The 24,412-nt window shown below is 44.5% G+C and overlaps 2 protein-coding genes across 12 annotated transcripts in view; one reads left to right on the forward strand and one right to left on the reverse strand.

The window, feature by feature from the left end:
• The window catches only part of CPAP (centrosome assembly and centriole elongation protein), a 56,548-nt gene extending 54,747 nt beyond the window's left edge, over nt 1–1,801 (reverse strand). For 3 of the 7 annotated variants that reach the window (XM_017656929.3, XM_017656930.3, XM_073222705.1), the window contains exon 1: nt 326–586. The gene's annotated coding sequence lies outside the window, so the exon portion shown is untranslated. Of the gene's footprint in view, nt 1–325; nt 588–868 lie in introns of those variants that run through there. The other 4 variants (XM_017656933.3, XM_073222889.1, XM_017656934.3 and 1 more) reach the window with 4 other exon arrangements.
• Nucleotides 1,802–23,093: 21,292 nt separating this feature from the next.
• Nucleotides 23,094–24,412, forward strand: part of MPHOSPH8 (M-phase phosphoprotein 8) — a 46,895-nt gene continuing 45,576 nt past the window's right edge. For 2 of the 5 annotated variants that reach the window (XR_005061065.2, XM_073223087.1), the window contains exon 1: nt 23,094–24,108. Coding sequence is in view for 3 of the 5 variants with exons in the window: in XM_073223087.1 (XP_073079188.1) it covers nt 23,278–24,108 (831 nt within the window). In the remaining 2 variants the exon portion in view is untranslated. The remainder of the gene's footprint in view (nt 24,109–24,412) is intronic. The other 3 variants (XR_005061064.2, XM_037017167.2, XM_017656936.3) reach the window with 3 other exon arrangements.

Below are 24,412 nucleotides of genomic sequence, written 5' to 3' on the forward strand. Positions count from 1 at the left end.
TAAAAAAATCAGTTTAAGGAAAAGAAAAATTCTCTCCCTAGTGACGGGGAAAGTGGATACAAATAGCTAATTCAGAGCCACCATCAAACCCTGAGAAGTAACCAGTTGGCTTAGGAGGTATTAATTAGTACCCAAAATACACTTCCTTCAGAGCGGGAATCCACAGCAAAGCTTTACAAGACCAGCACTTGACAAGGGCGGAGGCCGACCCTTAGGGATGCAGAAGCTACGCCACTTTACGCTCGCCCCCAGATGACCGCCTCCCCTGCGCTTCCCAACAACAGCTTAAAGTACAGCCAAAACTCAAGCAGGGAGACGCCCCGACCTGAAGGCTCCCCACGAAAGGGAATCCAACCGGGGCAGCCGCCGAGCCGGAGTAGACACTGCCGCCCGCTCCCTCCGCGCCCCGGCGGCCCCTCTGCGCACCGCGGCGTGCACACCAGCTCTTCTGCTCCTCTGGCCCACCATTTACCGCTCCGCCACCCGAGCCTCTGAACCCACTCCCGCCGGCCCTCGCCTTGCCGCCGCGCTTATGAATGAGCCGCTATAACCACCACTTTGGCCGGAGCCCCGCCCCCACCCGCTCCGCTGCTCCGAGGGCTCCTGGGAAGTGTAGTTCCCGCCTGCCTCCTCTGCGCTTCCCGCGGGCACTGCAGGACCCACTCAAACTACCAGCCCCAGCGCCGTCACGACGTGCGACGTTGCCGCGGAGCTTCAGCCCCGCGCTTCCTGCCCGGGCCGCCAGAGGGGACGCGGAAATAGCTCAGAGTGAACTCCCGCGAAAGGCCGTATCCAGCCCCACCTGAACAACCCAGGAGGGGCGCGCCTTCTGTAGGGCCGCGCGACGCGGCCGAGACTGCGCGCTCACCGTGGCTGCGCCAGCTGCCGAATCCGCCGCTCTGCATGTGGTAGGGGCGTGTTTGCCTTATGGTCGGGCTGTTTGGTCGGTTTTCTTTCTTTTTGGTCTGTTTTCCACCTTCGCTGGATGAGACTTGGTAAAGGAAAAACAGGTTTAGTGAGCCTCACAATGCCGTGAGCAGTGGTAACCGCGCGAGAATTCCGTCCAGAATAACCGTCGCTCATCTTTTCCTCGGCTAATGCGTGTTTTGGCAGGGTATACCCATTAGACATTAAACTGTTTATTTTGCGCACCGAAACTGAAAAATTCAACACCCGTTTCCTTAATTTCCTCCGCGGAGCACTGCAAGTTACCATACATACCCAGGCTTCGCGTCTAATTAAATAATAGTAATGAAATAGATTTAATAAAATTAATTAGTGATAATAAAATTAATTGAATTTAATAATAACTACTTAGCTAAATAACCAAGTAAAAACTTTTTAAGATGCGAAATTGAGCGCCATTTTTTTTTTTTTTTTTTTTTTTTTGAGAGGGCATCTCTCATATTTATTGATCAAATGGTTGTTAACAACAATAAAATTCAGTATAGGGGGGTCAATGCTCAATGTACAATCATTAATCCATCTCAAGCCTAATTCTCGTCAGTCTCCAATCTTCTGAAGCATAACGAACAAGTTCTTACATGGTGAACGAATTCTTACAGAGTGAATAAATTCTTACATGGTGAACAGTACAAGGGCATTCATCACAGAAACTTTCGGTTTTGATCATGCAATATGACCTATAAACCATCAGGTCAAATATGAATATTCATTTGATTTTTGTACTTGATTTATATGTTGATCCCACATTTCTCCTATTATTATTATTATTTTTATTTTTAATAAAATGCTGAAGTGGTAGGTAGATGCAAGATAAAGGTAGAAAACATAGTTTAGTGCTGTAAGAAGGCAAATGTAGATGATCAGATGATCACGTGTGTGCCCATGGACTAAGTATTAATCCAGGCTAGACAAGGGCAGCAAGACATCCACGGATGCAGAAGATTTCTCTCAAAGCAGGGGGGGTGAGGTTCTGAGCCTCACCTCTGTTGATCCCCAAATTCTCACCTGATGGCCCCCCTGCGACTGTGCCTGTCTTAGGTTGTTCCTCCCTTGAGGAATCTTACCCGTCTCTGGCTAACCAGTCATCTTCCGGGGCCATACAGGGAAATGTAAAGTTGGTAAGTGAGAGAGAAGCCATATTGTTTGCAAAGGTTAGCTTTTTACTTCTTTGCAGATTTATGCCCTGTGGCTTCTATGCCCAGCACTTGTCTCGAGGTATCTTTACCACCTGGAGGAATTATGATACTCGGTAAATTCGATATGAGGCACGAATTCTATTTAAGGTTTGTAATTAGGAAGGAAGAAGAAAAGCTATAGATGTAGCATATGAAGGAAACTTGGGAGGATTGATTATTTCTTTGACATATCTTCTTGTATAGTACCTTAAGTATGTATAGGTTTTAAACTACTAACTAATTTGCACACACATATTAACATAATAGGAATACGGTGACATAAACAAAGCAAATCTATAATTACCAGCCATCTCCAGTGAAGCCAAGAAAACCATTTAGGCACCCTAGGCATTTGTGAAAATTTATCTATAATATGATGGATATTTTCCAACTGTACTTGAACCATCAGACAAATTAAAGCAGCCCATTTCTGGGATCTGTTCACATCCCGTATGTTCTTTTAACCATAGATAGTCTATAGTCATGAGATTTTGGGGTGCTACAACTTGCACCCCTCCCAACTCCTGGTTGAGTTCCAACAGTACAGATCCAGTCAAATTCGTTGTCTCACTGTATGCACATGCCAGCCTAGACATCTCCCTCCTCCTTCTTATGGCAAGTCCAGGAGAGGGTGGGCTGGATGCAGCCACAACCGCAGCATCGTCCGGATCCCTGGGGAGGCTTTTTGATGATCATCCCCCGGCACGAGTCCTCCAGAGAGTGCTGATGCCGGAAGCTCCTCCTCATATCGTATCTTATTTCATTTTCTGGGTATCCAAGCTAGGCCTTGATCTTCTGCGTAGAAACAAACAGACCCTTTGCCCACACTTTGACATGCCCTCTATACCACTGTGCAGAACTCATTGGAGGTCAGCACACAGTAACTGCTTTTTTTTTTTTTTTTTTTTTAATTAAGAGAAAGGAATATTATCAGAAAAGAGTACCTCCATAGCTGATCATCTGACACCCTTTAAGTGATCAACATTAAGGATATTTAAAGCATGCGTTGATCTTTGATTTACCAATAGTTTTATCCTGTTAACGAGTAATCCCCTTTTCTTTCTTTCTTTCTTTCTTTTTTTTTTTTTTTTTAAATTTTTAATCTACCCTTACATGAAGAATACTATGTTTACTATGCTCTCCCCTATATCAGGTCCCCCCTAACAACCCCATTACGGTTACTGTCCATCAGCTTAGCAAAATGTGGTAGAGTCACTACTTGTCCTCTCTGTGTTGTGCAGCCCACCCTCCCCTTTCTCCCTCCCCCCCATGCATGCTAATCTTAATACCCCCCTTCTTCTGCCCCACCCTTATCCCTCCCTGCCCACCCATCCTCCCCAGTTCCTTTCCCTTTGGTACCTGTTAGTCCATTTTTGGGTTCTGTAATTCTGCTGCTGTTTTGTTCCTTCAGTTTTTCCTTTGTTCCTATACTCCTCAGATGAGTGAAATCATTTGGTATTTCTCTTTCTCCGCTTGGCTTATTTCACTGAGCATAATACTCTCCAGCTCCATCCATGTTGCTGCAAATGGTTGGATTTTTCCACTTCTTATGGCTGAGTAGTATTCCATTGTGTATATGTACCACATCTTCTTTATCCATTCATCTACAGATGGACATTTAGGTTGCTTCCAATTCTTGGCTATTGTAAATAGTGCTGCGATAAACATAGGAGTGCATCTGTCTTTCTCAAACTTGATTGCTGCGTTCTTAGGGTAAATTCCTAGGAGTGGAATTCCTGGGTCAAATGGTAGGTCTGTTTTGAGCATTTTGATGCACCTCCATACTGCTTTCCACAATGGTTGAACTAATTTACATTCCCACCAGCAGTGTAGGAGGGTTCCCCTTTCTCCACAGCCTCGCCAACATTTGTTGTTGTTTGTCTTTTGGATGGCAGCTATCCTTACTGGTGTGAGGTGATACCTCATTGTAGTTTTAATTTGCATTTCTCTGATAATTAGCGATGTGGAGCATCTTTTCATGTGTCTCTTGGCCATCTGTATTTCTTTTTTGGAGAACTGTCTGTTCAGTTCCTCTGCCCATTTTTTAATTGGGTTATTTGTTTTTTGTTTGTTGAGGCGTGTGAGCTCGTTATATATTCTGGACGTCAAGCCTTTATCAGATCTGTCATTTTCAAATATATTCTCCCATACTGTAGGGTTCCTTTTTGTTCTATTGATGGTGTCTTTCGCTGTACAGAAGCTTTTCAGCTTAATGTAGTCCCACTTGCTCATTTTTGCTGTTGTTTTCCTTGCCCGGGGAGATATGTTCAAGAAGAGATCACTCATGTTTATGTCTAAGAGGTTTTTGCCTATGTTTTTTTCCAAGAGTTTAATGGTTTCGTGACTTACATTCAGGTCTTTGATCCATTTTGAGTTTACCTTTGTATATGGGGTTAGACAATGGTCCAGTTTCATTCTCCTACATGTAGCTGTCCAGTTTTGCCAGCACCATCTGTTGAAGAGACTGTCATTTTGCCATTGTATGTCCATGGCTCCTTTATCAAATATTAATTGACCATATATGTTTGGGTTAATTTCTGGGGTCTCTAATCTGTTCCACTGGTCTGTGGCTCTGTTCTTGTGCCAGTACCAAATTGTCTTGATTACTATGGCTTTGTAGTAGAGCTTGAAGTTGGGGAGTGAGATCCCCCCTACTTTATTCTTCTTTTTCAGGATTGCTTTGGCTATTCGGGGTCTTTGGTGTTTCCATATGAATTTTTGAATTATTTGTTCCAATTCATTGAAGAATGTTGCTGGTAATTTGAGAGGGATTGCATCAAATTTGTATATTGCTTTCGGCAGGATGGCCATTTTGACGATATTAATTCTTCCTAGCCATGAGCATGGGATGAGTTTCCATTTATTAGTGTCCCCTTTAATTTCTCTTAAGAGTGACTTGTAGTTTTCAGAGTATAAGTCTTTCACTTCCTTGGTTAGGTTTATTCCTAGGTATTTTATTCTTTTTGATGCAATGGTGAATGGAATTGTTTTCCTGATTTCTCTTTCTATTGATTCGTTGTTAGTGTATAGGAAAGCTACAGATTTCTGTGTGTTGATTTTGTATCCTGCAACTTTGCTGTATTCCGATATCAGTTCTAGTAGTTTTGGAGTGGAGTCTTTAGGGTTTTTTATGTACAGTATCATATCATCTGCAAATAGTGACAGTTTAACTTCTTCTTTACCAATCTGGATTCCTTGTATTTCTTTGTTTTGTCTGATTGCCGTGGCTAGGACCTCCAGTACTATGTTAAATAACAGTGGGGAGAGTGGGCATCCCTGTCTGGTTCCCGATCTCAGTGGAAATGCTTTCAGCTTCTCGCTGTTCAGTATAATGCTGGCTGTGGGTTTATCATAGATGGCCTTTATTATGTTGAGGTACTTGCCCTCTATTCCCATTTTGCTGAGAGTTTTTATCATGAATGGATGTTGAATTTTGTCAAATGCTTTTTCAGCATCTATGGAGATGATCATGTGGTTTTTGTCTTTCTTTTTGTTGATGTGGTGGATGATGTTGATGGATTTTCGAATGTTGTACCATCCTTGCATCCCTGGGATGAACCCCACTTGGTCATGGTGTATGATCCTTTTGATATACTGTTGAATTCTGTTTGCTAATATTTTATTGAGTATTTTTGCATCTACATTCATCAGGGATATTGGTCTGTAATTTTCTTTTTTGGTGGGGTCTTTTCCTGGTTTTGGTATTAGGGTGATGTTGGCTTCATAGAATGAGTTTGGGAGTATTCCCTCTTCTTCTATTTTGTGGAACACTTTAAGGAGAATGGGTATTATGTCTTCTCTGTGTGTCTGATAAAATTCCGAGGTAAATCCGTCCGGCCCCGGGGTTTTGTTCTTGGGTAGTTTTTTGATTACTGTTTCAATTTCTTTGCTTGTAATTGGTTTGTTTAACTTTTGTGTTTCTTCCTTGGTCAGTCTTGGGAGGTTGTATTTTTCTAGGAAGTTGTCCATTTCTTCTAGGTTTTCCAGCTTGTTGGCATATAGGTTTTCATAGTAGTCTTTAATAATTCTTTGTATTTCTGTGGAGTCTGTCGTGATTTTTCCATTCTCATTTCTGATTATGTTGATTTGTGTTGACTCTCTTTTTCTCTTAATAAGTTGGGCTAGAGGCTTATCTATTTTGTTTATTTTCTCAAAGAACCAGCTCTTGGTTTCGTTGATTTTTGCTATTGTTTTATTCTTCTCAATTTTGTTTATTTCTTCTCTGATCTTTATTATGTCCCTCCTTCTGCTGACTTTAGGCCTCATTTGTTCTTCTTTTTCCAGTTTTAATAATTGTGATGTTAGACTATTCATTTGGGATTGTTCTTCCTTCTTCAAGTGTGCCTGGATTGCTATATACTTTCCTCTTAAGACTGCTTTCGCTGCATCCCACAGAAGTTGGGGCTTAGTGTTGTTGTTGTCATTTGTTTCTATATATTCCTTGATCTCTATTTTGATTTGTTCATTGATCCATTGATTATTTAGTAGCATGTTGTTAAGCCTCCATGTGTTTGTGAGCCTTTTTGTTTTCTTTGTAGAATTTATTTCTACTTTCATACCTTTGTGGTCTGAAAAATTGGTTGGTAGAATTTCAATATTGTGGAATTTACTGAGGCTCTTTTTGTGAGCTAGTATGTGGTCTATTCTGGAGAATGTTCCATGTGCACTTGAGAAGAATGTATATCCTGTTGCTTTTGGATGTAAAGTTCTATAGATGTCTATTAGGTCCATCTGTTCTAGTGTGTTGTTCAGTGCCTGTGTGTCTTTACTTATTTTCTGCCCGGTGGATCTATCCTTTGGGGTGAGTGGTGTGTTGAAGTCTCCTACAATGAATGCATTGCAGTCTATTTCCCTCTTTAGTTCTGTTAGTATTTGCTTCACATATGCTGGTGCTCCTGTATTGGGTGCATATATATTTAGAATGGTTATATCCTCTTGTTGGACTAAGCCCTTTATCATTATGTAGTGGCCTTCTTTATCTCTTGTTACTTTCTTTGTTTTGAAGTCTATTTTGTCTGATATTAGTACTGCAACCCCTGCTTTCTTCTCACTGTTGTTTGCCTGAAATATGTTTTTCCATCCCTTGACTTTTAGTCTATGCTTATCTTTGGGTTTAAGGTGAGTTTCTTGTAAGCAGCATATAGATGGGTCTTGCTTTTTTATCCATTCTATTACTCTATGTCTTTTGATTGGTGCATTAAGTCCATTTACATTTAGGGTGACTATTGAAAGATATGTACTTATTGCCATTGCAGGCTTTAGATTCGTGGTTACCAAAGGTTCAAGGTTAGCTTCTTTAGTATCTTACTGCCTAACTTAGCTCGCTTATTGAGCTGTTATATACACTGTCTGGAGAGTCTTTTCTTCTCTCCCTTCTTATTCCTCCTCCTCCCTTCTTCATATGTTGTGTGTTTTGTTCTGTGCTCTTTTTAGGGGTGCTCCCATCTAGAGCAGTCCCTGTAGGATGCCCTGTAGAGGTGGTTTGTGGGAAGCAAATTCCCTCAGCTTTTGCTTGTCTGGGAATTGTTTGATCCCACCATCATATTTAAATGATAGTCGTGCTGGATACAGTATCCTTGGTTCAAGGCCCTTCTGTTTCATTGCATTAAGTATATCATGCCATTCTCTTCTGGCCTGTAGGGTTTCTGTTGAGAAGTCTGATGTTAGCCTGATTGGTTTTCCTTTATAGGTGACCTTTTTCTCTCTAGCTGCCTTTAAAACTCTTTCCTTGTCCTTGATCCTTGCCATTTTAATTATTATGTGTCTTGGTGTTGTCCTCCTTGGATCCTTTCTGTTGGGGGTTCTGTATAATTCCATGGTCTGTTCGATTATTTCCTCCCCCAGTTTGGGGAAGTTTTCAGCAATTATTTCTTCAAAGACACTTTCTATCCCTTTTCCTCTTTCTTCCTCTTCTGGTATCCCTATAATACGAATGTTTTTCCTTTTGTATTGGTCACATATTTCTCTTAGTGTTGTTTCATTCCTGGAGATCCTTTTATCTCTCTCTCTGTCAGCTTCTATACGTTCCTGTTCTCTGGCTTCTATTCCTTCAATGGCCTCTTGCATCTTATCCATTCTGCTTATAAATCCTTCCAGGGATTGTTTCACTTCTGTGATCTCTTTCCTGACATCTGTGATCTCCTTCCGGACTTCATCCCACTGCTCTTGCATTTTTCTCTGCATCTCATCCCACTGCTCTTGCATTTTTCTCTGCATCTCATCCCATTGCTCTTGCATTTTTTTCTGCATCTCTGTCAGCATGTTCATGATTTTTATTTTGAATTCTTTTTCAGGAGGACTAGTTAGGTCTGTCTCCTTCTCAGGTGTTGTCTCTGTGATCTTTGTCTGCCTGTAGTTTTGCCTTTTCATGGTGATAGAGATAGTTTGCAGAGCTGGTACAAGTGACCGCTGGAAGAGCTTCCCTTCTTGTTGGTTTGTAGCCTTTTCCTGGGAGAATAGCGACCTCTAGTGACTTGTGCTGGGCAGCTGTGCGCAGACAGGGCTTCTGCTTCCTGCCCAGTTGCTTTGGGGTTTATCTCCGCTGTTGCTGTGGGCTTGGCCTGGCTGGGGCTGTTCCTCCAAAATGGTGGAGCCCCGTTGGAGGGGGAGCAGCCAGGAGACTATTTATCTCCGTAAGGGGCCTCTGTGCTCCCTGCTGCCCAGGGGGTTAGAGTGCCCAGAGATCCCCAGATTCCCTGCTTCTGGTCTAAGTGACCTGTCCTGCCCCTTTAAGATTTCCAAAAAGCACTCTCCAAACCAAAACAACAACAGCAACAATGAGAGAGGGAACAGAAAGAAAGAGAAAAAAAAAAAAGGGAAAAAAAGGAAAAAACAAGCGATTTTTTTTTTTTTTTTTTTTTTTTTTTGTCCTCAGGTGCCGGTCCCAGGCACCCGCTCACTGGTCCTGCTGCCCTGTCTCCCTAGCACCAGGGTCCCTGTCCTTTCAAGGCTTCCAAAAAGCACCCACCCACCGGTCCCGCAGGGAAGGAACGCTCAATATTCTTTGTCCTCAGGCACTGGTCCCACGCACCCGCTCACCAGTCCCGCCGCCCTGCCTCCCTAGCACCGGGGTCCCTGTCCCTTCAAGGCTTCCAAAAAGCACTCGGCAAAAAGAGAGAAAAAAAAGGGGAAAAACGCGCGATTTCTTCCCTCCTCAGGTGCTGGTCTCAGGCACCCACCCACTGGTCCCACAGGGAAAAATGCGGGATATTCTTTGTCCTCAGGTGCCGGTCCCAGGCACCCGCTCACCAATCCCGCCGCCCTGCCTCCCTAGCACCGGGGTCCCTGTCCCTTTTAGGCTTCCAAAAAGCACTCGCAGAAAAGAGAAAAAAAAAGGGGAAAAACGCGCGATTTCCTCTGTCCTCAAGTGCCGGTCTCAGGCACCCGCCCACCGGTCCCGCAGGGAAAAATGGGGGATATTCTTTGTCCTCAGGCGCCGGTCCCAGCCACCCGCTCACCAGTCCCGCCACCGTGCCTCCCTAGCACTGGGGTCCCCGTCCCTTCAAGGCTTCCAAAAAGCGCTCGCCCAAAAGAGAAAAAAAAAAAAAGGGGAAAAACGCGCGACCTCCTCCGTCCTCAGGCACCGGTCTCAGGCACCCGCCCCCAGGTCTCGCAGGGAGAAACGCGGGATATTCTTTGTCCTCCGGAGCCGTTCCCAGGCACCTCCTCACCGGTCCCGCCACCCTGCCTCCCCAGCAACGGGGGCCCGTCCCTCTAAGGCTTCCAAAAAGCGCTCGCCAAAAAAAAAACCGCTCCGGTTTCTCTCCACCCGCCAGGAGCCGGGGGGAGGGGCGCTCGGGTCCCGCCGGGCTGGGGCTTGTATCTTACCCCCTTCACAAGGCGCTGGGTTCTTGCAGGTGTGGATGTGGTCTGGATGTTGTCCTGTGTCCTGTGGTCTCTATTTTAGGAAGATTTTTCTTTGTTATATTTTCATAGCTCTATGTGTTTTTGGGAGGAGATTTCCACTGCTCTACTCACGCCGCCATCTTGGCTCCGCCCCCCTGAGCGCCATTTTTAAGAGCCGGTTTAATAAGCTGAAACAAATTACCACTAGTCAAAGAGAATTAAAAAACACCGTCACAGAAATTTGGCCCTCCAAAGTTGCTTTGCTGTCTACTTCAAAAATTAGTCCTTCCCTGAATCAAGGTTTGGAATTTGCTTCTTTTGTCTTTTTTAAAATGTTCCTTACGAATGAAGAAACCAAAGCCCAAGACTTCGAAAGGCACACAAGGGTTGTGAGGAGGACCTTCCAACTTCTGTTCTGCCGGGCAATGAAAGATTCAGCTTCATCATCTATCATTGTTGCATCTTCAAGTATACAAGAGAAAAATTAAACTAACAGCTCCTATACAGAGGTTTTAACCACAAATAATTCCCATTCTGATACAGTCCTTTAAGTCATCGCAGGATACAGGAGGGCGCTATAATGTAATGGCTTAGAGCCCGTGCTTTGGAGTCAGGCCGGCCTGGGATCCAATTCTATCTGAAGATTTACAGAGGGCCTCATAGCTTTAGCACTCAACATCTCAGAAATTCAATCTTCTCATCTGCAAAATGGGAATAACAGTAATATCTACCTCATAGACTTGTCAAGAAAATTAAAAGGAAGAATATATGTAAAAACTTAGTGTAACACCTACCATGTAGTAAATCTTCAACAAGCAGGAGTTGTTGTCATTTTTTAAATCATTTTATTAAGGTATGATTGACATACAAAAGACTACACATGTGTAATATATATAACTTGATGAGTTTAGAGGTAAGTGTTCACGCATGAAACTGTTGGGAACGCTGTGTATTTTCCTCGGTTCTTGTCCCCACCGCAACAAAGAATTGAAGGGCAGAAACACAGTGGTGAAGCAGAGTAAAAGTTTTATTTAAAAAGTTACTTAAAGAGAGAAGTGCAGCAGGCGACCTCAGGGAGGAGAGGTGCTTTGAAAGGTTTAAGTTTTATTGAAAGAGAGAAAGTCTGCATGCTTATAAAGTGCCGGCGACCTCAGAGAGAGGAGCGAGCTGAAAGGTTGGGGGTGTCCCTGTTAAGGATTTTTCAGGAATGTGTCCAAGGGCTGGGGGTGCAGACTTGTTAAGTGGTCTCAAAATGTTTTAAATTAACATAAATTTACTACTATGATTTCTCCCTGAGATACCAGCATCTTGGTCTGGGAGCTTTAAAACAAGACTGCCTGCCCTGCCCCTGAGGTGGGCTGAGTTATTGTCTGTTTGCTAAGGAGTACGTTAAAAAACTTAGGAATCCTTCTTGCTTTTACTGTCGTTTATGGCAGGGCTTGCTTGCCATATTAATTGCCCAGGTTGTAAATTACTTGATTAGGGCTGGAGGAGGAAAAGCAGCATCTGGGGAAAGTTAAAAAAATTAATTGGGCCTTTTAGAAGGCTGAAGTAAATCTTATAATGGCGTGATCTAATTGACACAATGAAGACATGGGCTATACTGAGGTACCCTCCTTTATCTGAGGAATACTCAAACATTCCAGGCCAAGTTACTCCTGCCTTTTTTTTCCCCCAGCTTTAACTGATTAACTGATTAACTCTGGGTCTTTTCTGACTCCCTTTTAACTGGTTAATTTTTTTAATGTCTTTTTTGTGGGCTTTCCTGGCCTAATTCTCTTTCCACCCCGCTCATACCTATTTTCCTGCCTAACAAAACCACACCACAATCCATACCATAAACATTTTTTCATTTTAACATGACTTCATCTGTTAATGAACTCATTTTGTCTGCCACAGCCAAGTTGTACTGGTCATGTCAAATGGTTTAGCAAATACAGAAATAGTACAATGTTATTTTCAAATTCTTTGGTGATAATATTATTTTAACATAATTGATCTGGGTATGAAAGATGTTTAGAGAATTGAAAACTTTTCATTGCTGGACTAGTGGTAGCAGTGACTACTCTTTTAAGAGAGGACAGAATTGAAGGCCTGGCAGAGGAATGATCCCCTATGCTCATTTGCCCAGACTAGAAAGACTCTATCTACCAGGGTAGGGAGATACACAGAGATGAAAGTAACCAGCCTTTAGGCAAAGGGAAGAAAACCCACCGCCCACTTTATCGGTGGGGAAGAAAGGGAGTTCCTCACCTACACCCAAAACCTCAGATTTTGAGAATTATACCTCAGTGAAGAAGATTCTAACAACAATGTTGCATGCTGGAAGACATCTCTTTTTAATCTTATTTTAATATAGATAAAACTATTGCTGGTGTATTAAACTTGTAGACTTGTGTAAAGATCATGGAAACCTGTGAGTCTAAACAACAGAGGGATTTGATAATCCCATCACAACTACTGCAGCCTAGAATGTTTGAGCAATAATGTTGAATAGACTATAAAGGTGAATTCTAGCCTGAATCTTTGCTATGATCACAACAGAGCAATACCATCATAGTTGTCACAAGTATATTTTTACTTTTCTCTTGAAAATAACAGTAATGGAGATTTTTATGTAATTGTGTGATGGTTTTTGAAGCATTCTTTAAGTTTTTATCCACATTTTTAAAGCAGCACATTTACTTGCCACAAGTATGAAAATTACCAGTGAATTGTGTATCCTAAAAAATATACATTAAGTACAAGGAGCAGAGCTGTCCAAAAAACTCCTGTGTTCCACTGCTCATTTCCTAAAATACTGAGTGGTTCTTATGTGTCATGCAGATTCTTTGAATATTTGGTAGAATTCATCGGTGAAGCAATCTGATCCTCGAATTTTGTTGGGTGGTTTTCATTACTAATTCAGTCGGTATCTTGCTATATATCTCTTCATATTTTCTGTTTCTTCCTGAGTAAGTATTGGTAGTTTGTGTGTTTCTAGGAATTTCTCCACCTAGGTTATCTAATTTGTTGACTACAATTGTTCGTAGATTCTCTTATAATGCTTTTCATTTCTGTAGGTTCAGTAATATGTCCCCACGTTCATTTCTGATTTTAATAATTTGAGTCTTGTTTTTCCTTGTTAGTCTAGCTAAAATTTTGTCATTTTTGTTATCTTTTAAAAAACCAACTTCGATTTCATCGATTCTATTTTTATGTTCTTTATTTCATGTTATCTGTGCTCTAATTATTACTTCCTGCTGACATTGGGTTTAGTTTGCTGTTCTTTTCCTAGGTCTTTAAGGTGTAAAGTTAGGTTGTTGATTTGGAATTTTACTTCTTTTGTAATATAGGCATGTAGAGCTATAACCTCCCTCTGGACACTTACTGCATCCCATAATTTTTGTGTGTTCTTATTTTGTTTTCATTCATCTTTAAGTATTTTCTAATTACTCTTGTCATTTCTTCTTTGATCCCACTTTGATTAAGTGTGTTTTGTTTACTTTCCACATATTTGCTATTTTTCAGTTTTTCTCCTGTTACTCATTTCTAGCTTCATTCCATTCAGGTCAGAGAATATATTTTGCATGATTTCAGTTATTTTAAATTTACTGGAAATTGCTTTGTGACCTAACACATGGTCTACCCTGGAGTATGTTCTATTGTGTGAAGTGGTGGTCTGTGTATGTCTTTTAAGCCTCATTAGTTCATAGTATGTTTCCTTATTAATCTTCTTTTTAGTTCTACCAGATATTGAAAGTTGGGTATTGAAGTCTCCAATTATTGTACAACTGTCTATTTCTCCCTTCACTCCTGTCTTGTTTTGCTCATATAATTTGGGGCTCTGTTAGATGTGTATGTATTTGTAATTGTTCTATCTTCTTCATGTATTGACTCATTAATAATATGTTCCTTTTTGTCTCATAACAATTTTTTACTTAAATTTCATTTTATTTGATACTAGTATAGCCTTCCCTGCTGTTTTTTGGTTACTGTTTTCATGGACTTTTGTATCTGTCCTTTCACTCTCAACCTATTTGTGTCTTTGGATCTAAAGTAAATTTCTTATAGACAACATACAGACAGATTATATATTTTTAATGCATTTTTTCAGTCTCTGCCTTTTATCTGGAGAGAGTGTAAGTAATTACTTGTAACGGTGGACTTTGGCCATTTTGCAATTTTTTTCTAAATGTCTCATATACTTCTACCTCAATTTCTACATTACCATCTTTTGTGTTTAATTGATTTTTTTAATATACCATTTTGATTCCTATCCCATTAATTTTTATGTATATTTCTCATATATTTTCTCTGCTTCAAATCTGCTCTTGAGCACCTCTGGTGAATTTTTCATTTCAGTTATTCCAAAATTTCTCTTTGGTTCTTCTTTTTAATCATTTCTGACTCTTTTTTGATATTCTTTATTTGTTGAGACATTTTTCCTAGTTTCTTTCAGTTCTTTAGTCCATGTTTTCCTTTAGCTCTTTCAGCATATTCAAGGTAGCCCATTTAATGTGTTTGTGTAATAAATTCTATGTTGTGCTTCTGTGGGTAAAATTGTAACATTTCCAGAATATCTCACCTGGCTTTAGTGCATTTGCATATCCTAAGGGGTGGAGAGGTTTATCTCCATGTCAGTGGGTAATTACCTGGGCAACCAAGGGTGTGTCTGAACCTGAGAGTTGAAAGGGAGGAGCTTGCTTGCTTGCTTGCTTGCTTGCTTCCTCCAGAGCAGAGGAGAAAGATGGCCCTGGACTGCAGTTTGTAAGCAATAAATGGGTTTTAAACATTATTTCTCCCTTTGACTGATTTCGGTTTTTAGAAATATTTTGCCCTGGGATTCCCTCTCCCCGGACTTACATCTGGTGGCAGTCAGCAGAGTACTTCTGAACCTGAAATCTGTCATAGTAGGTCCGACCTTTGGGAGGGCTGCTCTTGTGGATGGTGGGGAGGCCCTAGTGGATGCAACAGCAGACAGTGCCACTTCACCTCTTATTATCTCCCCAGCTGTGGGGCTCCCAACTTGGGAACCCCTAGTGGGGAACTGGTCTAGGGTAAAGTACCTCCTAGAGGGGTGGAGCCTTCCCCAGAACTGGAGAAGGGTGGAAACACTGGAAGCTGCAGAATTAGCCCTCCGTGAGTTGGAAGACTGCTTGGAGACCTTAGGGGGCTGTGTAGCGGCTGGCATTGTAGGGTCTCTTTTCATCGAGATAGTGGGAAATGTTATACAGAAGAAAGATAAGATTATTGGGAGGGTTAGCGAGGAGAGAGAGGGACTTAGGTGGGAGAGAGACACACTTCAACATTGCTTGGAGGAGCTTGGTGATGACCTATGGGATGCTGTTAAAGAAGAGAGATAGTTACTGAAAAGGCAGGTCACACTCCTAGAAGATTCCTTAGCAATGGTGAGGGGAAGATGGCCGGAAAAGTCACGTTGCAGGAGGCCATGGGGGAGGAGGAAGAAAGAGTGGTGCCTTCAGCCCCAGAAATGGTGGAGGAGGAGCTGTTGGTGGAGGAGCCAAAGGGAGAAGAGGAGGAGGCGGGGCCATTGGCAGATCTGCTACCCAGGCCACTGCTGGAGGTACCATTTTCTCCTGTTTTAAAGGCCCGCCCAGCTGTAATTAAGAAAATAAGAACGAAACAACCGCAGGCTCCTTGGGGAGGAACACCATCCTCCCCAGGTTGTGGAGCACTCCATGCTCCGCCCCTATGCCCAGGATGAGCTGGTAGACATGAGCATCTGGTATAGGCAGAGGCCTTTGGAATCTCTGCCTACATGGCTTTTACATCTCTGGGATCTGGGGGTGGAAAACATTGTTGTGTTGTGTACTGAGATGAGTAGAATGGCTTCCCTGACGACTCACCCTTCCTCCAGCAGTGGTTGCAGATTCCTGTCTCACCTCAGGGAATCAGACACTCCTGGAATGGCTGACAGCTGCCATCAGGATAGTTTGGCCAAATCAGGGTGATTTACCATATTTTCCCAGTTAGTTGGGAAATGTATGCAGAGCTCCAACAGGTACTGCGGGAATCGGGTAAAAAACATCATCTATGATATGGACCCCCAGAGCCCTGATGAGGAGGTGTTCACTATAGGAATTAGAAACCTGGTGCTGCATACACTCCCACATCTCTCTTTGGGTCCCTAGTGAATACTCTTGCCCCCCACCTAGGGCAACCCGTAAGGGACGATACTGGTGCTTTAGCAGATCTGGGGGAGATTGAAACAATAAGGGCACAGAGGAAAGTACAGGCCATGACTACAAGAAGTGCAAAAGGCCCTGTGAAGGTCTCGAGGACCCAGATGTGGGTTGATTTGATAAAAGCCGGGTTAGTGAAAGAAAAACTCAATGGGCAGCCCAATAGAATATTGTTAGAACTGTGACACCAATTAAAGCCAGAGCAGCAGTTCCAGCCGCTGAGGTCCAGGACACAGAAACCAGAGTCAAGGCCTCATGCCCGACCTGTGTCCCTGCAAAAATTCATGGGAGACAGTACTCAGGATTTGCCTGAGCCCTCACCCCCACAGGAGGATGACTGGGCATCGCGGCTTGACTGAGGGGGGGGGCGGGTCAAAGTTGCCACCTTGGGGGACATGTAGAATTAGCAATTCACTAGTCCCCTGTGAATGTACAACGTGTCCTGGCGCTGATGGACACAGGAGCTGAGTGTTTTTTGATTTGTGGCAACCCTGAGCATTTTCCTGGGACCCCTGGTGTGATAGATGGCCATGGGGGTAAGGCAATGAGAGTGAAGAAGGCCCAAATCCCATTGGGGATAAGGCATTTACCCCCAAAGGAGTATACCATGTACATTTCTCCCATCCCTGAATATATTTTGGGGGTGGATATCCTACAGGGCCTGTGGTTACAGACCACTGCAGGTGAGTTCAGACTGAGGGTACGTGTGGTAAAGGAAGTTCTGAGGGGACATGCTAAGCACCCACCTGTAGCTCTGCCTGTACCTCAGTGGGTGACAAATATTAAGTAGTATAAATTGCCTGGGGGGGGCACAAGAAAATTGGAGAAACTCTACAGGAGTTGGAGAGTGTGGGCAGTATAAAGCCCACTCACAGTCCTTTTAATTCCCCCATGTGGCCAGTGAGAAAGCCAGACAGCTCCTGGCATATGACTGTAGATTACAGGGAATTGAATAAAGTCACACCCCCTTTCCATGCTGCTGTCCCCTCTATCGCAGACATTCTGGACACCCTCAGCCATGAACTGGGAACATATATGTAGTAGACCTTGCTAATGCCTTCTTCTCTATTGACATAGCACAGGAAAGACCGGAACAGTTTGCCTTCATGTGGGAAGGCTGGCAGTGGACATTCACTGTCCTTCCACAGGGATACCTCCACAGCCCCACCATTTGTCATGGACTTGTAGCCCAGGACTTGGCCACATGGAGGAAACCGCAAACAGTGTGGTGTATCACTACATTGATGACATTATGCTCACATCTGATTCTCTTTAAGATTTAGAAGGGGCAGTTCCTAGACTGTTGCAACATCTACAGGAAAAAGGATGGACTGTGAATAACACCAAGGTTCAGGGACCTGGTTTGTCTGTGAATTTCTTGGGGGTTGTCTGGTCGGGTAAAACTAAAGTTGTTCCTGAAGCAGTTACAGACAAGGTCCAGGCGTTTCCCACCCCTACTACAGTGGCAGTATTACAAGAGTTTTTGGGTCTTTTGGGGTAGTGGAGAGTGTTTATCCCACACTTGGGACAAATTCTAAAGCCCTTACACTGGTTGGTACGAAAGGCATCAGGTGGGACTGGGATGAGCCATCTGCAGCTGCTTTTACTGCTGCCAAGCGGGCAGTCAAGGCTGTACAGGCCTTGCATGTTATGAACTCAGTCAAGGCCCTGTGTGCTAGATGTTCATGTAACCAAAGATGGTTATGCATGGGGTCTTTTGCAGTGGCTTGAATGGACATGCCAACCTATTGGATTCTGGTCACAGCTATGGGAAGGAGCAGAGGTCCGGTACACCTTGATAGAGAAGTAATTGGTTGCTGTGTACTACACCTTGCTGGCTATGGAGCCCATTGTTGGACCAGCTCCAACTAAGATAATAGCCATCTATCCCATCACGGGGTGAGTGAGAGACTAGACCCAAAGGCCATGGAGTGGCGTGGCACAGATGCCTACACTGGCCAAATGGGGCACATATTTACAGCAGTGTAGTGCCCTCTCTACTAGCCCAAAGTAGAGAACTCCAATGCTTATTGGGGCCAGTGACCTATACCAGTGGAAAGCAGGAAGAACTTGCTTTTCAGCCCTTGGTAGCCAAGACTCCTTATCAGGAGGGAAAATGCTATACCTGAAGATGCTTGGTACACAGACGGCTCCAGTCGTGGGCAGCCCCTAAAGTGGAGGGCTGTGGCTTTCCATCCTAAGACTGAGACAATATGGATGGAGGATGGAGAGGGGAAGAGCAGCCAATGGCCTGAGTTGCAGGCAGTATGGGTTGTGATCACCCAGGAGCCTTCCCCTATAGTTGTCTGCACTGACAGCTGGGCTGTCTGTCGGGCTTTGATTCTGTGGCTACCGACATGGTATCACGCCAACTGGATGGTTGGTCACTGGCCCCTTTGGGGACAAGAGTTGTGGCAAGTGTAAGACTGTTACTGTATGTCATGTGGCTGGCCATTTGCCTTTGGCCTCCCCGGGGAATGATGAAGCAGACACATCGGCCCAGCTGCACTGGCTAGAAGGAAAGCCTGCCTCTGATAGGGCCCAATGGCCACACCAGCATTTGTTGCATGCAGGGCAAAAACCAATGTGGGCCAAAGCCCATCAGTGGAGCTTTCCATTGACCTTTGAAGAAGTCAGCAGAGCTTGGAAGGAGTGCCTTGTGTGCTTTAAGAGGGACTTATACTGAGTCCCACAGCAACATCAGACAATAATAGTAAGGGAGCCAATACCCCTTGTCAGGTGGCAAGTAGACTATATTGGGCCTCTGCCCATATCAGAAGGATATCGGTATGCCATGACTTGTGTGAAGATGGCTACTGGACTATTGGTTGCTTTTCCTGCACATTGTGCAGCTCAGCAAACTACCAAGAGGGGCCTGGAGCATCTCTTTATGGCCTATGGCCCACCGCAGGTGACTGAGAGCGATCAAGGCACCCACTTTATTGGACGTGCATTACAAGGATGGGTGCAGCAATTAGGAATAAAGTGGAAATTTCATATACCATATAACCCTACTGGGGCAGGCATGATAGAGAGGTACAATGGTTTTTTAAAATCTGGCCTGAAGTTGGACACCAATAGTCTACGGGGTTGGTCAGTTCATGTATGGACGGTGCTCTGGCATTTGAATGAGAAGCCACGTAAAGGAGCTTTGAGCCCTGTGGATGTGCTCCCACACCTTGCTGCCTCTCCTATACAATTGTACATCCAAACCAAAGAAGAGCTATTGAGGCCAGGATATGGCCAGCAGAGCAACCTCCTGCTGCCAGTCCTCAACTGCATTAAGCCCTGGAGACACTATTGAATGGATATGGCCCTTGACATTTCAACACATGGACCAGCGATGGCTGGCCCTTCTGGCAACTTGAGGGAAAGGTGTGGAAGCTGGCCTCATGTGTATTCCTGGGGTAACAGCTGAATGGCCTCCAAAGGTCATGGTAGTATACCCAAAACATCCAGGAGGTAAGAGCATCTTGTGGGGAAGTTTTGTTCTATCTTTATGGCCATTGCATGTACCTCCCATAGCCCTTTATATCGACCCATGTGTAACTCCCACAGGAGGTGCATATAAGTCTGGTATACTAGACCAGGACGAGGTCCCATTTCTGCCACTGTTTTATCACAAGACCACTCTCTTGCATGTATCCTACCTGATGGACAAGATTTGTCTATGCTGGCATCATTAAAACATGTATCTTATCACCCTTAAGGTTATTTTCTCCTACAGTCCTTGGGGCCTGAATGCGCTCCCTGACTGCAGCTGCCGCATGATGATTGCTCTGGACCCTCAGCTACTGACTGCCTGTGGAATGGACAGGCTATGGACTTAATCTGTATAAGACTTTGAACTAGCTGAATGCTGTGGCTTGGTGATTGTCATAATTTTATTGCTGTTCCTATTGTTATGTCATTAGTCTGGTCACAGTGCTCCAGTTTTCTCGCCCAGGGACCATTGCGGAAGAAGGAACGAGTAGTTTGTAAGGCGAGATTTCTGGAGAGGTGGCCTATGGGTAAAATTGTAACATTTCTAGAGTATTTTGCCTGGTGTTAGTGCATTTGCATATTCGCAAGGGCGGAGAGAAGTTCATTTCCAAGTCACTGGGTAATTACCTGGGCAAGCAAGGGCATGTCTGAACCTGAGAGTTTAAAGGGAGGGGCTTGCTTGCTTGCTTGTTTCTTCTAGAGAAGAGAGAGACGGCCCTTACTGCAGTTTGTAAGCAATAAATGGGTTTTAAACTTTTTTCTCCCTTTGACTGATTTTGGTTTTTAGAGGTATTTTGCCCCAGCATTTCCTCTCCCTGGACTTACAGCTACTTTAAGCAGAGACTTTCAGAAAGCACATATGACTCTGGGTTTGCCTTCATAGGGAGAACTTTTGTGCCCTCAGTTGGGATAAGTGCCAATAAATATTTCAGTTGGCTACTGACTTAAGACCCTCATGCTACTTGCAGTTATGTTACATCTTCTGTTTTATATTATTTTAAGTTTTATATTCTGTGGCCTCTCAAACTTCTGTAAAGGTGAGGTACCCAGTAATAAGGTGATCTCCAATATTTATGATCTCCATAAATATGGACTTTAGGTGTGAAACATTTGAGTGTTCCCTATAGCTCTCATTAGTCAAATGTGGCCTTAAGTGACTTCCTAGTGCTATGTACTTTTCCTCTGATATAGGACATGACAACCAGGAAAGGTCCTTTCTAGCATTGAGGGACAATACCACTAGGTGTAGAAAAGCTGACTTGATCAATGATGCTTTTGTTGCTGGGCAGCTGCATCTGAGGAAGTCTCTCCCTGCTCACTAAGAGAAGGAGGCACGAGGAGAAACCGCAACCTGGATGGGAGAGCGTTCTTGACTTCCAGTGAGAAAGAATTCTCAAACAGGTCAGACGAGTGTAGGTAAGGAATTCATTAAAGCAAGAACAGCAGGGAATGGCAGCTGCTGTGTGGGCAGCAGAGAACAGGAAAGTGCCGAGGGAAAGTTCTCAGCCTAGGGCAGATTCCCTTGCCAACTCCTGAAGCCAGGGTCACCTGGCATTCTGTGTCCACTTGGATCAGTATGGTATGAGTAGTAGTCCCTACCACTCCAGAATTTGGGGGGACCCATGGAGCACAGGATGGACTGAGATTATGTTCTGAGAACTTTCCAAAGAAAAGATTTTCAGGCAGGCTACTAAGAGCAGATCTCACAGCAGCAGTTCCGTCTGAGTCATCGAGGTGACAGAAACATGCAGGCCCAAATGTGAGCTCGTAGCAGCCCCTTCCTACTTACTAGGGGTAAAGCAGAGACAGAGTGAAAACTTGGAACTAAAATGAAATAGAGACAAACCACAATAATTGGAGCAGTGAGAAAGCTTTATCTGAAAGTACGCACTTAAAGGAAACTGCAGGCGTCCTCAGAAAGGAGGCATGCCCTGAAAGGTTGAGAAAAAGTGCGGGCGACCTCAGAGAGGGGGCGCACTGGAAGTTTGGGGATTCCGTCTTTTCAGAATGGAGGAAAGGGCAGAGGGGTGGGGCTGTTGGTTATAGGCTTGACTTGTGGTCTCAAGGTGCTTATCTCTGGTGAGAGACACCATGTTTCCTTTCCTTTATTATCAGGCCTCCAGCTAATTCTGCTAAATAAGCCCAACATAAGGGATTTATTTATCCTGTTCTTCTCCAAGATAGTGTTTACCGTCAAGCAGTGGGGATATATCAGTTATGACTGCCTGCCCTGCCTTAAAATAGGCTGTTGGGTTATTGTCTGATTACCAGAGAGTGTGTTAAGAATCTCACTTCTCAACTCCGTGCTCTTTAAAATGGAATATTAGCCTTAAGATGGAGTCCCTCCTGTTCTTACTACACTACTTATATCTTGGCATTTTTCATCATAGGCAGGAAAAGTTAATCATGATGCTTGTCCCATGTCCCTGCCCTACCTTCCTTTCAGAGAAAGATCTGAAAAGGGGGCGGATATTGAATGCTGATAAAGGGAAGCCTCACTGACATGGCATTAGGTCTGCTGGTGGGTCTCTCATGCCAGGTGCTCCTGGCCAATTGCAGACCCCACAAGAAGGGACAGGAGCCTTACAATTCATACTACTTTGGCTACTTCACCATTAAGTGAGGAGCTAAGAATTTCTGCCTTCCCCAACAGCCTGGCAACAGCCCAGGCAATGAGACGCTGTCACAACTCAGCCAATGAGCAGTCACGACCCCAGTTTCCTCCAATGGACTTTTTTATTAGAGCAGACCCCAACTCTCCCTTTATTCTATAAAAGAGCTTCTTGTCCTTAGTTCTCCAGGCTTGTCAATGGTTTTGCCACAGGTTGCTCGACCTGAATTGTAATTTTCTGCTGTTCCCAAATAAACCCCTTTTGCTTGTAAAATAACTGACAGTTTTACTTTTAAGGTTAAAATTACATAGGATGCATTTAGCAAGCTAAATAAATACCCAATCAATGCACCAACCCAGAGGTTTGGATGTCCTCTCCAAAGGGATCTGCTGGATCAAAGATATTATTTTTAAGCTCAGAGAGTTAAACTCATTTAAAAGAGTTAATCTTAAACTGCATTATTTTTGTCAGCAGAGCTCATATTAAAACCAATAGCAATATCACTGGATTCATAGGCCAAATCTTTTATTTCTATTCCCCATCATGGAATCTGGCAAAACAGTAACTATATTAGAGAGAACAGAATTTAATAACGACAGATTTTATAGTCAGAAAAACAGTGGTGCAAGTCCTGGATCTTCCAGGACCCGGTGATAACTTCAGCCTGTCACATATCTTTACTACATGTCAATTTCTACATTTGTAATGGAGATAAAACTCCGGATAGATAGCAATAAATAAATAAAGAGTTAATCTTATAAATCCACCATTCAAAGAAAGAAAAAAGCTTACTACCATATATATTTTTTATTTGCTTATTTGCAAGTCAACGTGGGAAAAAAAACTCTGGGTGACTTCATGAATCAATCATAAAACAGACAAAATACTTTCATCACGCCCTCTAACATGTTAAGAAGCCAGAAACCTAGAACGTGGAAAACAAATGCTAGCCTTATAGTTAAACATGTCCATAACTTTAAACAATACTAAAACATAATAGCACTTTGAATTATGTTTCAGTGGGTCGTTCACGCGCGTGATGCGATTCAAAATCATACACATGAACTACGGGGCCGCTCGTCCGCGAAGAAGCCCGCGTTGGAGACGGGAGGCCCTCGCCGCACCGCTGCTCGCGCGTCTGCCTCTCCGCCTAGGGGGACTCGCGCATCTCCTCTCCCAGCCGCTCCTTTCGACCCGGAGGCGCCAACACCAGCCGCCGCGCCACTCCCCGCCTCCCTTCGGAGCCCCGGCTCGCGGGGATCGGCTGCCCGGCGGCCCGCGCCCCGCCCACCGCCCGTTAGCACCTCCCCGGCGGCCCAGCCACTTCCCCGCCCCGACAGGCCCGTCCCCTCCGCCTTGTCCTCTCTGAGCCGCGACGCCAGCCCTTCCGCCCCGTGCCCCTCGGCCCGCCCATCCGCTTCACGTAGGCCCTGTGAGGTTACGCGCTCCTGCCTCTACGTGATTGGCCTTTGTGCACGTCGCTCAGAAGTCCCGAACCCACCATTGGCGGTTTTCCCTGCTGAGTCACGCTACTCGAGCGGCTTAGGGCCGAAGAAGAGCGCACGGAGGAACCGCATCGTGTGTTGCAACCGATTTTCCTCGGCAGTGTGCCGAGCTGCTGCTATGGCGGCGGCCGCTGCAGAGGCAGCGAGTGTGGCTGCAGTTCCTATTTCGAGTACAGGTAGCTACGGCGAGTCGCCTGAAGTCAAAGGGGGAGCAGTTGGAGCCCTGTGCGTAGAGAAAGATGCGGCCTCGAAAGGCACAGAGGGCGCCGCGGACAGCGAGGAGGACGGCGAGAACGTGTTCGAGGTGGAGAAGATCTTGGACATGAAGAGTGAGGGGGTAGGCACGGCGCCGCAGGCCGAGGGGAGCGTGTGCTCCGGGGAGCGCTGAGGGGTGTGTTGTCGGGGGAGCCCGCGGGAGTGCGCTGGGTGCTAATGGAAGGAGGGCACACCGCTGCGCAGCGTTCACGGGGTCGTCAGCGTGTAGGAGCCTGCTGAAGGCCCCCGTCCTGCGCGGGAAAGCGGCGACGTCAACACGCGCCTCTCCGTGGTCCGGCGTCCTTTCGGTGTTTGCCGGAGCCGTGATTGATTTTATGCCGTAAAACCTTCGGAATTCCCATTCGCCCTTAGAATCTCACCCAAGA

This window comes from Manis javanica, chromosome 1 (genome assembly GCF_040802235.1).
Source record: "Manis javanica isolate MJ-LG chromosome 1, MJ_LKY, whole genome shotgun sequence".
In the NCBI taxonomy this organism is placed as follows: Eukaryota; Metazoa; Chordata; class Mammalia; order Pholidota; family Manidae; genus Manis; species Manis javanica.